General features: G+C 42.4%; 1 protein-coding gene across 4 annotated transcripts in view; it reads left to right on the top strand.

Moving 5' to 3' along the window:
* The window catches only part of LOC104068234 (LYR motif-containing protein 2), a 109313-nt gene that overhangs the window by 89638 nt on the left and 4976 nt on the right, over positions 1 to 14699 (top strand). For 2 of the 4 annotated variants that reach the window (XM_054061537.1, XM_054061538.1), the window contains 8 exons: positions 1883 to 1972; positions 2890 to 3005; positions 3625 to 3799; positions 4419 to 4492; positions 4610 to 4724; positions 5329 to 5392; positions 7189 to 7331; positions 8452 to 12155. In XM_054061537.1, the coding sequence (XP_053917512.1) occupies positions 1883 to 1972; positions 2890 to 3005; positions 3625 to 3799; positions 4419 to 4492; positions 4610 to 4724; positions 5329 to 5392; positions 7189 to 7331; positions 8452 to 8640 (966 nt within the window). In that variant the 3' untranslated portion in view covers positions 8641 to 12155. Of the gene's footprint in view, positions 1 to 1882; positions 1973 to 2889; positions 3006 to 3624; positions 3800 to 4418; positions 4493 to 4609; positions 4725 to 5328; positions 5393 to 7188; positions 7332 to 8451; positions 12156 to 14032; positions 14174 to 14699 lie in introns of those variants that run through there. The other 2 variants (XM_054061539.1, XM_009571079.2) reach the window with 2 other exon arrangements.

Here is a 14699-nt window from a genome sequence, read left to right as displayed (position 1 = left end):
AGCGTGAGTTCTCATCTTTCAGCAAAAGGAATAGAAAAAAGCTCCCTCCATGTACAGTTTTCCTCCCTTCCTTAAACTTGCAGTAGGTGACCAGAAGTACTCAAGGTGCGGTCTCACTAGTGCCGAGTACAGAGGGAGAATAACCTCCCTGGACCTGCTGGTCATGCCGTTTCTGATACAAGCCAAGATGCCATTGGCCTTCTTGGCCACCTGGGCACACTGCTGGCTCATGTTCAGTCAACTGTCAACCAACACCCCAGCTCCTTCTCCTCCAGGCAGCTTTCTAGCCAGACTTCTAGTCTGTAGCACTGCATAGGGTTGTTGTGCCTCAAGTGCAGGACCCGGCATTTGGCCTTGTTAAACCTCATGCCATTGGCCTCAGCCCAGCGGTCCAGCCTGTTCAGATCCCTTTGCAGAGCCTCCCTACCCTCCAGCAGATCCACGCTTCCACCCAGCTTAGTGTCATCTGCAAACTTGCTGAGGGTGCACTCAATGCCTTCATCCAGGTCATTGATAAAGACATTGAACAGGACTGGACCCAGTACCGAGCCCTGGGGAACCCCACTTGTAACTGGCCTCCAGCTGGAGTTAACTCCATTGACCACCACTCTCTGGGCCTGGCCATCCAACCAGTTTTCAACCCAGGAGAGTGTGCGCCTGTCCAGGCCAGAGGCAGACAGTTTCTGAAGCAGAATGCTGTGAGAAACTGTGTCAAAGGCTTTACTGAAGACCAAGAAGACTACATCCACAGCCTTTCCCCCATCCAGCAGTCGAGTAATTTTGTCATAGAAGGTGATCAGGTTAGTTTGGCAAGACCTGCCTTTCAGGAGCCCATATTGACTGGGCCTGATCACCTGTTCCATGACTTTCCCTGGCACTGAGGTCAGACTGACAGGCCTGTAGTTCCCTGGATCCTCTCTGCAACCCTTCTTGTAGATGGGCACAACATCAGCCAGCCTCCAGTCCAGTGGAACTTCCCCAGTCAGCCAGGACCACTGGAAGATGATGGAAAGGGATTTGGAAAGGATATCCGCCAGCTCCTTTGCTACATTAGATTTGTCTTTTTTTAAATGGCGTCCTCATTGCAAGGGTCCTTGGGATTACATGGTTGTTGGGGCCATACTCAAGTAATCTGACTGAGAAATGTTGTGTTGGGGACAGATGGCAAATATTTTACCATAACCGTGCTCTACTCATGTAGGTTTTATATAAACCTTCCTTCAAGCAGCAAATGGCTTAATTCTCTACTGCTGAAAAAGCTTGAAAAAGTCTTTTATCTAAAGAATTGCAAGCTTCTGCTCAAATGCTTCTTTTTCTGCAGAGTAAGGATTTTCTCCCAGACACCTTGTCCAGGCTGTCTTCCTTTGTTCCTCTGAATGATTCCTCTCTGATTTTCCCTTGTATCCTTAAAGAGAGAGGTGGGGCTCTGGTGAGTCTGCAGCTCTCAGGACTGGTTTCACCAGCAGTCCCGCGAGATAGAACTCCAGTCCTAGTCAGCTAGGACTGCTGGAAGATGATGGAAAGGGGTTTGGAAAGGACATCCACCAGCTCCTTCAATACTCTTGGGTGGATAATTTCACTAAATTACCTTGAATCTTTGCATTTGATTATTTCCAGTGTCTCTTATCATAGATGTTCCCAGTTTTGTTGATTGTGTCACAGGCATAGGTATTTGTGAGGAGGTATTTATCCTTCCTCTAGAGGGAAGCTATTAAAATAATGGAGATTTTAAATCTTCATTTAATTTTTTTTTCACGTGTTTGTGTCTTAAAATAATAAGAAAAATACATTTTTACTTTTTCATAGTTTGCTAATAGTTTGGGAATCACCAGATGTGTGAACTTATTTTTCTGTCTCATAAATTTCATAACTACACTTCTAGCACATCGTTAGAGATCCTGAAGAGCTAAGAAAGGAACTTGAAAGGCAACTGGAAGCTTGGCAGACACAGCAACCTGGAACTCCAGATGAGGTTCGTAACTTCGTTTTAGTATAAAACTGTCGTAAGAATCCTTCATTGCATTATTTTATCCTGTTTAATTGCTGAAGCATTGAGGAAGCCAAGCAGGCTGGAATTTACATATTCAAAATCACACGATTTAGATGCTGTTATTGTTGTTACGTTTAACTTCTGGGGAAAAAAAGAAAATGACGTTGTTCTTAAAGCAGGATGATTTCAGGTCTTGTTATGAACGTGTTGTGTGCTGTTTGTAGAAGGTTATTCTGCTGATAATGACTTCTAGAACTTGCATAGTTAGAAACATTTTTCTCAGTCCTGTCAAGCTCCCTCCATTTTGAGTTGTCACCTGCAGTTAAGTGTTGGACACCATTTTCACAAAATCATGGTGGATAGAAGCTTTCTCAGTAAGTTGCAGTGGTGGAGTTGGAGCTAACCAACAGCAGAACCAGAACATGATACTTGCTTGGACTGTCCTAGTCCTGAAGTGTAAACCATATTTGGAAATAATTCCTGAAGGAAATTGCCAGTGTAGAGGCTTAACAATTTTCCTGAATTTTAATTAATATATGTAAAACTGGTTTTGGCATCCAGTAGAGAACCTAATGGACGTTATGGCTTGCCTTGCTGTAATACAAGCTATCGGATGCTGGCTGTTACAGGATTTTCCTATATCAACAGCAGTACCAAAGCCACTTTGTATACTCCTGGAGGAAGAGTCATTGCACATTGCAGCTTTATAGCAACAAGGAGTATTCTAAGTGGAATTCAAATAGTCATCTTTATAGAGTGCTTACAAGAGACCCTCGCACTTACAGCTGGTAGTCACCTTCTACCTTCCCATTGGTACCGTGAGGTTCGCTTTCTTTCTTCAGGCTCTGATTCCCAACCTTTTGTTTTATTGTATTTCTTTGTGTTCTATGATGCTTTAGGAGAAGGAAGCAGCACAGTTGTGGCAGAGGTATTTAGTACTGACGGCTCCCCTATCACAGCAGCTTTGTGAACAGCTAAGACTGATACTGGAACCCACTCAGGCAGCCAAACTGAAGTAAGTTGCATCTTTCTGACGCTTATAGTTTCTCTTAACTGCTGGTTTTGGAGGGCCTTAACCTCTGTACAGCTGCAGCTTTATGTTGTTCTTGTTTTATAGTAATTATTTGGTTTTGTAAATGCATTCATTTTACTTCTGTATGGGAACACTAGGTTATTTTATGAAATGCATACATGATGTAGTAGTAGGGACCCATCCTAAGGATACTGCCTCCTATTTTTTCTTCTGTGCAACAGATGATCAAACCAAGTTAAACCCATGAAGTACTGTTGAATCAAAGATTGCTAAATGTCATAATGTTCTCTGTTGATTTTAACCTTAAGTGATTTTTTTTTTTTTTGTTTCAAATTGAAGGGGTCTAAATTCTTGGTCCTTGTTCTATTTTAGGCACATAGATTTAAGAATTCCCTTTAAAAAAATCTGAATAACTATCTTGCATTAGAAATGTAAGACTTTTTTTTAATCTACACCTAAACCCAAAATTAGTTGCTCTAATAATATTTATTGTACTTTATAAAATTTGGGGTTTTTTTGTTGCATAAGCTGCATGGGCCAGAATTTCTAGAATAAGGTGTTTGCTGATAATCCCTGTCATTGTCTTTCTATTAACTTTCAGAGGAGACTACAGAACAGGGAAGAGATTGAACATGCGCAAAGTGATTCCATATATTGCCAGTCAGTTCCGAAAAGATAAGATCTGGTTGCGAAGAACCAAGCCCAGTAAACGACAGTACCAGATTTGCTTGGCTATTGATGATTCCTCTAGTATGATAGACAATCATTCTAAACAGGTAAAAATAAAAGAGTGGAAGAAGTGTGTAGAAACTACCTGTTGCTGCTGAGTATGTCAGCTGCTGACATGTTTCATACAGAGCTGGTGGCTGTTGGAAAGCCTGACTGATTGTTCTAGAGCAGCTGTTTATCTGGTCCACATGCTTGAATTCTTGTCACTTTATGCCTAAGAGATCTGTTACTAAAAGATCAGTGAAAGCTGAAAGGAGGAGATGTTAATTTTATTAGAGGTGTACGTGTCCACTGGCAAATTATTTTTTAACTAACAGAAAGCCAAAACTTGTTTAGCTATGTAGTTCATTGGAGGATTAAATGTTAGTTCATCGTAGATGACTTGTAGGGTTTTTATTTGTTAAAAATGTGCTTTGTTCTAAATAGTTATTTCAGTGTTTTATTTCATTAGCCTGCCTCAAGTGGTGTCTCTGAATCAATCAGCTGAAGCCCTCAAGCAGAATTGGTGTATCTTTGCTGCAGTTACTATTTCTTATGACAGGAAAAAAGATGAATTATTTTACTAGACAATGAAAAATAATTTCAATAACATTCTTCATATTTAATACAGAGCTGTGAGTAAAACTTGGAGCATCTTATTTTTGATGTAACTTTTTTATTTAATAGCTTGCATATGAATCCCTGGCAGTTATTGGAAATGCGCTGACTCTTCTAGAAGTGGGACAAATTGCTGTGTGTAGGTGAGTTTGTTTGAAGTCTTGACTTTTCCTGAAGATTTCAGAGCAGAATATGCTATTTTCACATGGCACTTTTTTCTTGAAAGTAATCTTTGTATGGTAATTTTTTGTTTTCTAAAGCTTTGGAGAGACTGTTCAGCTGCTGCATCCATTCCACGAACAGTTCAGTGACCAGTCAGGGACACGAATATTGCGTCTTTGCAAATTTCAGCAGAAGAAAACAAAGATAGCCCAGGTACACAAGAATGCCTCTAGGGCAGCAGGTTTGCAAATCTTTCCCAAGGAAGACATCCAAAGCTTGGTGGTTTCTGATTACTTTTTAACGTTTGCCGTTTGTTCATGTTTGAGTGCGATGGCTGGTAGGGTAACAATGAGATAGAATGGTCACAATTCTGTAATTGTTAAGAGTGATTTCTTATTTCTATTTCTGATGTATACGCCACTTTTAAATGCTCTTGTACTTTTATTTGGTCTTAAACAGTATTTTGGGTACAAGCTATTGAGTAACCCCACTGACAAATCCCATCAGAATTTTTGGGTGTTGAGGTTTTCATGCCATGGATTCCACTGTAGTAGCAAGAGGTAGAGGTTTGTAAGTTTGTCAGGCTGCAAGTTTGTCAGGCTGCAGCCAAAGAAGTTCGACCTAGAAATAGGATGTATATTTTAATTATGTAATTAACCACTTGAACAACTTTTGATGACTTTTTAAGCATTGGAAAAATTTTAAATCCAGATTGAAGGCTTTTCTGAAGATTCTGTTGTTCAAAAATATTTAATAATTACTAAGTTTATTATTTTATGATGAGAGAACTTAATTTTCTTTTTTGTTCCCACTGCAGTTTCTAGAATCATCAGCAAATATGTTTGCTGCAGCACAGCAGATGTCTCAAAACATTAATCCAGGTGAGCTTTTTTTAGTTACTATGCTTGTTGCTGTGGCAGCAGAATGCTCACTACAGTCGTGAAGCAGTATTCTGCCAGAAAACCTCTGAACACTGAGACATCACTGGCATATTAGGGCTTTGGGTTTTGCTTTGTCAGAAGGAATGTTTGATTGAAATTTAGTTCAAAACCCAAAAGACACCTATTTCATATTTGTCAATAATTCACCGAAATTTTGTTTAAGGCTTTTTTAAAAGGCGCACCTTATCTGCTTCCCTTTACATTATTTTTCCAGATTGTGTTGAAGTCCTAGACATTGTCTGCTTTAGAACGTTGTCCAGCTTCCTAGCGACCTTGACTTCCTAGGCCCTTCTGCTCTTGCTTGAGAGCTTGATTTCTGTAGGTATCCAGAAGCACACTGCTCTGAAGAGAGTGTTTGCCTTCTACCTGCCTTTCAAAGTGGCGCAAGTTGAGGTCATGAGCTGCTTGAATTTCCCATAGAAGCTGGAATGGCTGACCCATAGTTAGCCTGAAAGGCCGCTCTGTGCTAGTTAAAAGCTTGTCGTGGCACCACCTGTATCTTTTAAGTTCTTGTTGTTAAAATACTCCAAGAAATGGACAATCTGGAATTTATAATACATACCTGCTTTGCCACAGGGCAGCCAGGCTGGCAGAAAATTCTAAGGGAGAGCAGCACCCAGTCCTGTTGAATTAGGCTGGGACACAGAAGCAACCGGGGAGCAGCAATCGGCCCCCGAGAATCGGGGAGCTGGCAAGAGAGAAGGCAGTAGGGTAATCACCCCTTTTTGGAAGAAGACAAGCCCTGTCATGTTTGGGGTCTGTCTTCAGAAGAGGATATGGCATTCTGAGTTCTGCATCCCTCCCTAGCCATTGTGCTGCAGGGAAAACAGGAGAAGAAGGGCTTTCATTCCTGAATGTTATTACCATAATTTCCCTTACAATTAAAAGATTATAGATGCATTACTTAGTTAGACTATTCCTTTAGAGGGAGGGATAGATCTCTTGATTCTGGCAGCAGTGTGGGTCAAGTAACATGTCTCCTGAAAATGGTCAGTGCCAAGGAGCCCAGTATCTGTAATGTCTATGTTTCAGGAGGTTTAGTTCAGACTGGCTCATCTGGTCACAAGGGCTGAACGCCCTGTGGCTGTTGGACTGCCTTGACTGTTCCTCTGAAGCCTATATTCTGGTCTAGTTTCCTTTGAAAATAGCCCATTTGGGGCAGTCCAAGATTGCTCTCTCATGGAAGCTAAGCCCATGAAAGTGGGGACAACACGGAAACATGTTACAAAAGCACAGTTGTAGTTTAAATTAAAACACTGAGCAGACACACCCATAGATGACGGATTCTGGAGGAATAGGTTTGGACTTTCTTTCATTGCAGCCACTGCAGCTCTACTGAGGTGTAGTGGTCTGGTGGCTGGACTCTCGTAATTCAGCCAATATTTTATTCCTAGGCACTTAACAGGCATGAAAGACAAGGCCATGACTAAGCTTGTTAGGCATTTTTCATGCCCTTCATCCTTCCTTGATTATGGTACTGATGGACTTCAAGAGATTTTAACACAGTTATTCTGGGTTAAATCATTTCACACAGGGGAAAAACCTTTTGTTCTTGACCCACTCGTAACTGCAACTTAACATTAAGTCACAGAGTTCTATTTGATAAGAGACTGTTTCCTTAGGAATACTCTGAGGGTTTTTCCATTATACCCAGAGGACTAACAACAAAATAGCTTGTTCGCCTTTTTAATGGATTAATGGACCTTACTGAAATGTAAAATGTTCTTTGTGCTCAGAAACAGCGCAGCTGCTTTTGATTGTATCAGATGGAAGAGGCCTTTTCTTGGAAGGCAAGGAACGAGTGACAGCAGCAGTTCAAGCAGCTCAGAATGCCAATATCTTCGTTATTTTCGTAGTGTTGGACAACCCTAATTCCCGGGTAAGTAAGTGAATGAGGGAGAAGTATTCAAGTGCAGTGAATGATAAACATGAAAGTATTTTTCTTGTCTTTTGTAGTGCTTTACAGCTATTTTACCTTTTGCAGAGGTCAAAGATACTTAGCTTTCAGTTTTTCACATCTGTCAGATACAGAACTCTCCATTTGATATGGCAGCTGGAGCCAATATGAGATCGCAGATTAGACAGAAAGATATGAGACTCTTTAGTGCCTTAGTTGGGAAAGCTGAGTGCTGTGTTTGGTAGCTGTGAAAGAATTGTTCATTTCCTTGTTTGGGGAGCTGCAGTATCCAGGAGCTTTTCAAGAAGATTCTCTAATGCAGTCAGTGAGCAAACTTAAGCCTTACTTTGAATTATGTGGTGAAGACTCTAAATTTTGTAGCTTACATTTTCTTCCCATATCTATTTTATTTCCCATACAAAACTAATTTGCTATATTTGTTGTTGAAAAAATAAACAGTTCTTTTTCTGACCAACTGTTAAAAGGTTCTGATGAAACCTAGCTATAATGTCCAACAAAAATTCTGGGTGTTAAAATGCATTTTTTATAAACTTTATTAATTTTCTGGGCTGCTGAACTGAGCAGCTAAGAAGTTGCTTTGCATGAAGCACAGCTGGAGTTTAATCTGATTTTTGTCTTTGTAGTATTTGTTGAAATATTATAAAATATGCTAAAGAATACCATTCTATTAGATCACTGCACAAATCAAATTGAACTCTTAGCCCTAAAGAGCTTACAAATGACAGTGTGCCAGGAAGGCATCAAACGTATAAAGCTAAAGTGATAACAGTAAACTCTAATGATAAAACATTGAAGAAAGATAGGGTTTATTTATAGAACTTGGTATTGCAGAAGTTTAAGTTTAGTCTCTTCTAGCCTATAATTTATTGATTAGAGCACTTTTAGGTAAAAGCATTTAACTGCTTTTATTCAGCTTTTGAGTTGATTTACCATTGGACACTTATGGCTTTTCATCTTAAAACTGTTTAACTTTCAATTTAACAGAAAGGGAATTGTAAGTATTTGAAAAATAGGATAAATCTTATCAAAGGCCTGTAAAATACTCATGTGGTATACTAGCAACATAAATTCTTTTTTACAGGATTCCATTTTGGACATTAAAGTACCTATATTCAAAGGACCTGGAGAATTGCCTGAAATCAGATCTTACATGGAAGAATTCCCATTCCCATTCTACATGATCCTTAGAGATGTGAATGCGCTTCCAGAAACTCTCAGTGATGCGCTCAGACAGTGGTTTGAACTGGTGACTGCCTCAGACACTTTGTAGACTTCGTAGACAAAGTCAATACCTGATTGCTGCTAAACCACTGAAATATAGGCAATGGCATTTCAGCAGAGAGCTCATAAGGCCCCTTTCAAACTAAGATTGATGTGCAGGAACTGCGCTCCCGCAGTCAGACTGCACAAGAACAAAATGGTTTAGGTGCATTCTCCCACATTTGTCAGAGGACAGTTATGCAATGGTAAGACTGTCATCTTCTTTCATTGCCTATTCTCACAAATAATGTAAAATTTTCTTCAACTTCTAATAACTTATTTCTTTTAAAAAAAATGTATTTCTAATGTTCACCAAGGTAAAACTTCCTGCCACTGTCTACTGCAATAAGAAACATCAGTCTTGCTTTTGGGGAAGGCATTTCTGCATTAGAAGAACTTCAGGTGTATTGCAAAAAAGCATTCCTTAACTTCACCCATGTGTGGCTGGTGCCTGTTTGGGAAGGAGTTGGGTGAGCAGGGAAAGCAGATGGTTTTCAGCAACCAAAAAAATAAGTACCTGAATACTTGAAACTATTCTACAGTTGAACACAACCTATTATTGCTGATTTTTTTTCTGATGATATCAACAGGGAGTTTTAAGAGGAACGCCATATGCTGATCCCCTCTTTACACTGTGAAGTTTGCCCCTCTGTCCAAGGCAGACATTGAGGACGTTTCATTAATCTGATGTCTTAGAGCATGGACATGACTTTTCATTGCAGAAACTATGCATCTTATATTGTCTGTACTAATAAAAAGAGGTACCAATGTTTGTAATTATGATGTCTCTTCTTTCAGTTGATCAAACCTTGAGTAAATTAACGAAATTTGCCACATGGAAATGCTCTGCATTCTCTAGCAGTGCACAAATACGAATTTTCAGATTCTGGAAAATATAAATAAACCAGAAAATATATTCTGCTTTATGTAAATTTTAACACCTATCCTCCGTTTATCAGAATATGCCAGCACAGAGTTCTGATTAGGGGTCCAGTCTTTTGGACTCCTTTCAGTGAAAATCTGATGGGAAACTTTGCTTATATGCCTCTCATCTAAACTCCAATACTTGAAGATTTTATTCGCATACAAAAATTGAAGGTGTTTCTTGCGAAGTGTGGTGAAGGTATTGATCAGAAAATGGCTGGAAAGGTGGGTGCATTCCCAAAGATTATCGTTCTCCTTGGCTTCTAGATAGACAAACCTTACTTGAAATATTGCTGTAGCTGTTTTGAGATGCAGCAGTGGAAAGATTCAGAGGTATGAAAAGGCCCAGCAAGCCTGTTTCTCATGCATATATAGATGTGCCACAGCTAATTCATGGTAAGCAAATTTCAGAACTGAAAACAGAGGAAATCTGTCCCGAGAATTTAGATGTCAGATACTATGTAATATCCTTATAGAGTTTTTCAGTGAAGATCTCTATACGTGTATACAAATACTTAGATGCTTTGGGAAATTGAAGTGTGGAAGTGGGTGGGTTTAGTCATCAGGTAATTCTCCAGAATCTACTACATCCAAGTACTGAGGATTTGTAGTAGAAAATTTGGATAAATTATTTTCAAAACGCTTCCTGAAAGTTGCAAGGATATAATTCCAGCATAAATTATACTTTGTGACAGGGATGTCATTGGAGCCTGAGCCACCATTCCATTGGCAGTGCTTACTGCATGAATCATAGGATAGTTTGAGTCAGAAGGGACCTTTAAGATCATATAGTTCCTACCCCTCTGCCATGGGCAGGGACACATCCCAGCAGATCAGGCTGCTCAGACCCCCATCTAACCTGGTCTTGAACACCTCCAGGGATGGGTCATCCACAGCTTCCTTGGGCAACCTGTGCAAGTGCCTCACTACTCTCGTGGTGAAGAAATTCCTCCTTATGTCTAGTCTAAATCTGCCCCTCTCCAGTTTATACCCATTGCCCCAATCCTATCACTGCAAGCCTTTGTAAAAAGTCCCCCAAATATTTAAAGCAAATGAAGAGTTTTCTCCATCTGTAATTAACAAAAGGCTTGCACTAAATTTGCTACAAGGAGACACCGAGTAAGTAACACAGAAAGGAAAGACATGGCGTAACTGTTTTTTTCTATCTGCAGCCTGACTCTGTGAAGGTATTTGGGGTTGACCTTCATTGACGCATCCATGCTAAAAAAATCCTCTAAAAGTGCCTTGTACTGTTAGCAACAATGATGTGTTTGGGCAGGGCTTGCAAGTATTTAAAAAGATGCAAAAGATAGTTTAGTATCTTATAATTGCTCTGGTGCCTTTCACATCTTTCTGTGCTGATTTGATCCTACAGTAAGTATATGAATCTTGCAGCTACATTAGCCTTCACAGCACAGGCTTTCCACCAACCCTTCCCTGAAGTGTGAGTGCATGGTTTATTACTTGGGAGAAATAAAACAGGAGGGGAACACCAATGCCCCTATGCTCTAGTTACACTGATGTCTGCTGCCTCTTGCTGCTCCCACCTTACCGCATCCCTGGTGCCACAGGAAGAACTTAGTTCTGGTGAGGGAGCACGTTCCTGGGCTGTGGGCATCCACATTCCATAGGATTACGGGGTTGGAAGAGACCTTTGATATCATCAAACCCAGCTGTGCTGCACTGCTCAATCATATCCCTGAGAACTTCACCCGCCTTGTAAACATCTCCAGGGATGGGGGACTCCACCATCTCCCTGGGCAGTTCCAATGTTTGAGAACCCTTTCGGTGAAGAATTTTTTTCCCAAAGTCCAATCTAACTTCCCCTGACACAACTTGAGGCCATTCCCTCTCATCCTGTCACCTGGGAAAAGAGATCAACAATCACCTCTATAACCTCCTTTTAAGTAGTTGTAGAATTGTAGAATCACTAGGTTGGATAAGACCTCTTGGATCATTGAGTCCAACCATTCCTATCTGCCACTAAACTATGTCCTTGAGCACCTCGTCTACCCATCTTTTAAATTCCTCCAGGGATGGGGACTCAAACCCCTCCCCGGGCAGCCTCTGCCAGCGCCCGATGACCCTTTCTGCAAAAATTTTTTTCCTGATATCCAGTCTGAACCTCCCCTGGTGCTGCTTGAGGCCATTCCCCCTTGTCCTGTCCTCAGTCACTTGGGAGAAGAGGCCAGCACCCTCCTCTCTACACCCTCATTTCAGGTAGTTGTAGAGAGCAATGAGGTCTCCCCTCAGCCTCCTCCAGGCTAAACAACCCCAGTTCCCTCAGCTGCTCCTCGGAAGACTTGTTCTCCAGCCCACTGTTGTCGCTCTTTTCTGGACACGCTCCAGGATCTCAATGTCTTTCTTGCGGTGAGGAGCCCAGACCTGAACACAGGATTCAAGGCGCAGCCTCACCAGCGCTGCGAACAGGGGCGGAACTACTGCTGCCTCCTCCCAATATGGCCGCCTCCCCGTGTCAGGGTCGCCCCTTGCACGTCATGGCCGCGAGGGGCGGGGCCGCGCGCCATGGCCACCACCTCTGGGCCACCACTGAACATGGCCGCCAGGCGCCTGCCGCCGGGAGCGCTGAGCCTGAAGCAGGTACGAGCGGGCGTGATACAAGAAGCGGTCAGCGGTACAGAGGGCGGAACGCTTTTCATTTGAGATATAGTGCGGTTTAATCCGAGACATTGTGGGTGTTGAGCCTGGAGAAGAGGAGGGTGAGGGGAGCCCTCATCGCTCCCTGCCTGGAAGGAGGTTTAGATGCGGGTGTCGGTCTCTCTGCCCAAGTGACAGGCGATGGGACGGGAGCGAATGGCCTCCGGTTGCACTGGGAAAGATTTATATTGGATATTAGGAAATTTTTTTTCCCCAAAAGAGTTATCGGTGTGAGAATTAATTGATAAGTTTTGCTGCAGCTGGCTTGTATGTTTAATTATCTCATCATATCTTAGAATCATAGAATCCCTAGGTTGGAAAAGACCCCTGGGATCATCCAGTCCAACCATTCCTGTCTGCCCCTAAACCACGTCCCTGAGCTCCTCTCTGTCTTGTGTCAAGGCAGAAAATCTCCAGACTTGGATAAGTAACCTGAAAGAATAAACGCTCACGGTTGCAAGAATTTATTGATATGCTTAGCTGTTTTGCAAGATATAACTGTTTTAGGTCAGGAGAGAATGTGAAAGGAGTCTCCAGATGCGGTCGGATAACCTAAAACATTCTTTGAGGACTTACACGGCTCTTTGTCTAAAACTAGTCTATATACCCGCTGCTCTTGTAAGAGGTTATACCTTTGTTAGAAGGGCATCCGATTCAGCGCTGAATTGTAAAATAAAAATACTGTTGCCTTAGTCTCCAAGAGTTTGTCCTTTCCAGTATTTTACCAATGAATGAGTGTTTCTCACATCGGGCACTGGTCTGGCTGCCCAGGGAGGTGGTGGAGTCACCATCCCTGGAGGTGTTTAAAAGGCGGGCGGATGGGGTTCTTGGGGATGTGATTTAATAGTAGATAGGTATGGTTGGAGCTGATGATCTCTAAGGTCTTTTCCAACCTAATGATTCTATGGTTCTAAGGAATCTTGTTCTCAAAAGTCCTGTTCCTCTGAGAGCACGTTTTCCAAGCAGTGTTCATTCTCTGGAGGTGAGAACAGCTTGTGTGCAGTATGATCTGTGCTGAACAGATCTGTCTTTGTAATCATCTCTGTTCGCAGTCTCTCTCTGTTTCAATGCAAGGTCAGTGCCAACATCAAGAGATTCGACTGTTAGGAAGGTCATCATATCATGGTAATGGAAGGGGATTCTGCCCCTCTGTTCCACTCTTGTGAGACCCCACCTGGAGTATTATGTCCAGTTCTGGAATCCCCAACATAAGAAGGATTTGGAACAGTGGGAACAGGTCCAGAAGAGAGCTACGAAGGTGATCTGAGAGTTGAGTACCTTCCATACGAGGACAGGCTAAGAGAGTTGGTATTGTTCAGCCTAGAGAGGAGAAGGCTCTAATGAGACCTTATAGTGATCTTCCAGTACCTGAAGGGACTACAAGAAAGCTGGGGAGGGACTTTTACGAGGGCATAGATTGAGAAAATGGGGGAGAATGGCTTTAAAATGGAGAGGGGCAGATTTAGCCTAGACGTTAGGAAGAAATTCTTCACCATGAGAGTGATGAGGCAGTGGCACAGGTTGCCCAGGGAAGTTGTGGCTGCCTCATCCCTGGAGGTGTTCAAGGCCAGGTTGGATGGGGCTTTGAGCAGCCTGATCTGCTGGGATGTGTCCCTGCCCCTTGCACGGGGGTTGGAACTGGATGATCTTTAAGGTCCCTTCCCACTCAAAACTATTCTATGATTCTGTGAGATCTTCCAGAAAAGGCAGTGGGGAAATTTGCGTTTGTTTAAATGATCCTCATTGCAAACAAAACGCTGAGGATACAGCTCTCAGCAGTGTTCTGGGACAGCCTACAGACTCCCCTCTCTCCTTCGCAGTTCCTGAGGCGCCAGCAGGTTCTGCAGTTGTACAGGAAGATCCTGCGGGCCATCCGTGAGGTCCCTGCTGAAGCAGATCGTCACTACTTAAAGGACTGGGCCAGGGAGGAATTCAGGAGAAATAAGGATGCTACAGAAGAGGTGAGGACTGGGAACCCGCAGCCCCAAGCGCCTGCCATCGGCAATGATTGATGCACTGCACTGTACACTGTCAATTCTAGACTGGTAGGATGTCTGGTGTTACTGATGTCTCTTAAGGTGCATTTGTGTAAAGACATAGTTCAGCATCTCTAAATATTATCGTCCCTGTTGGTGGTAGTAACATTCACTGATTTCCAGATAATAATCTGGACTAAAAAGGCTGAAACTCAAACAAATCCTGCTTACTTTAGAAGCTCAACATGAGCCAGCAATGTGTGCTCGCAGCCCAGAAGGCCAACCATATCCTGGGCTGCACCAAAAGAAGCGTGGCCAGGAGGTCGAGTGAGGTGACTCTGCCCCTCTATTCCTCTCTTGTGAGACCTCATCTGGAATACTGTGTCCAGTTCTGGTATCCTCAACATAAGAAGCATATGGAGCTGTTGAAACAGGTCCAGAGGAGGGCTGCAAGGATGTTCTGAGGGCTGGAGCACCTCCCATATGAGGATAAGCTGAGAGAGTTGTTCAG

Source organism: Cuculus canorus, chromosome 3 (assembly GCF_017976375.1).
Source record: "Cuculus canorus isolate bCucCan1 chromosome 3, bCucCan1.pri, whole genome shotgun sequence".
NCBI classification, from domain to species: domain Eukaryota; kingdom Metazoa; phylum Chordata; class Aves; order Cuculiformes; family Cuculidae; genus Cuculus; species Cuculus canorus.
The sequence above is the reverse complement of the archived record's forward strand: the minus strand, read 5'-3'. Positions and strand labels throughout refer to the sequence as shown.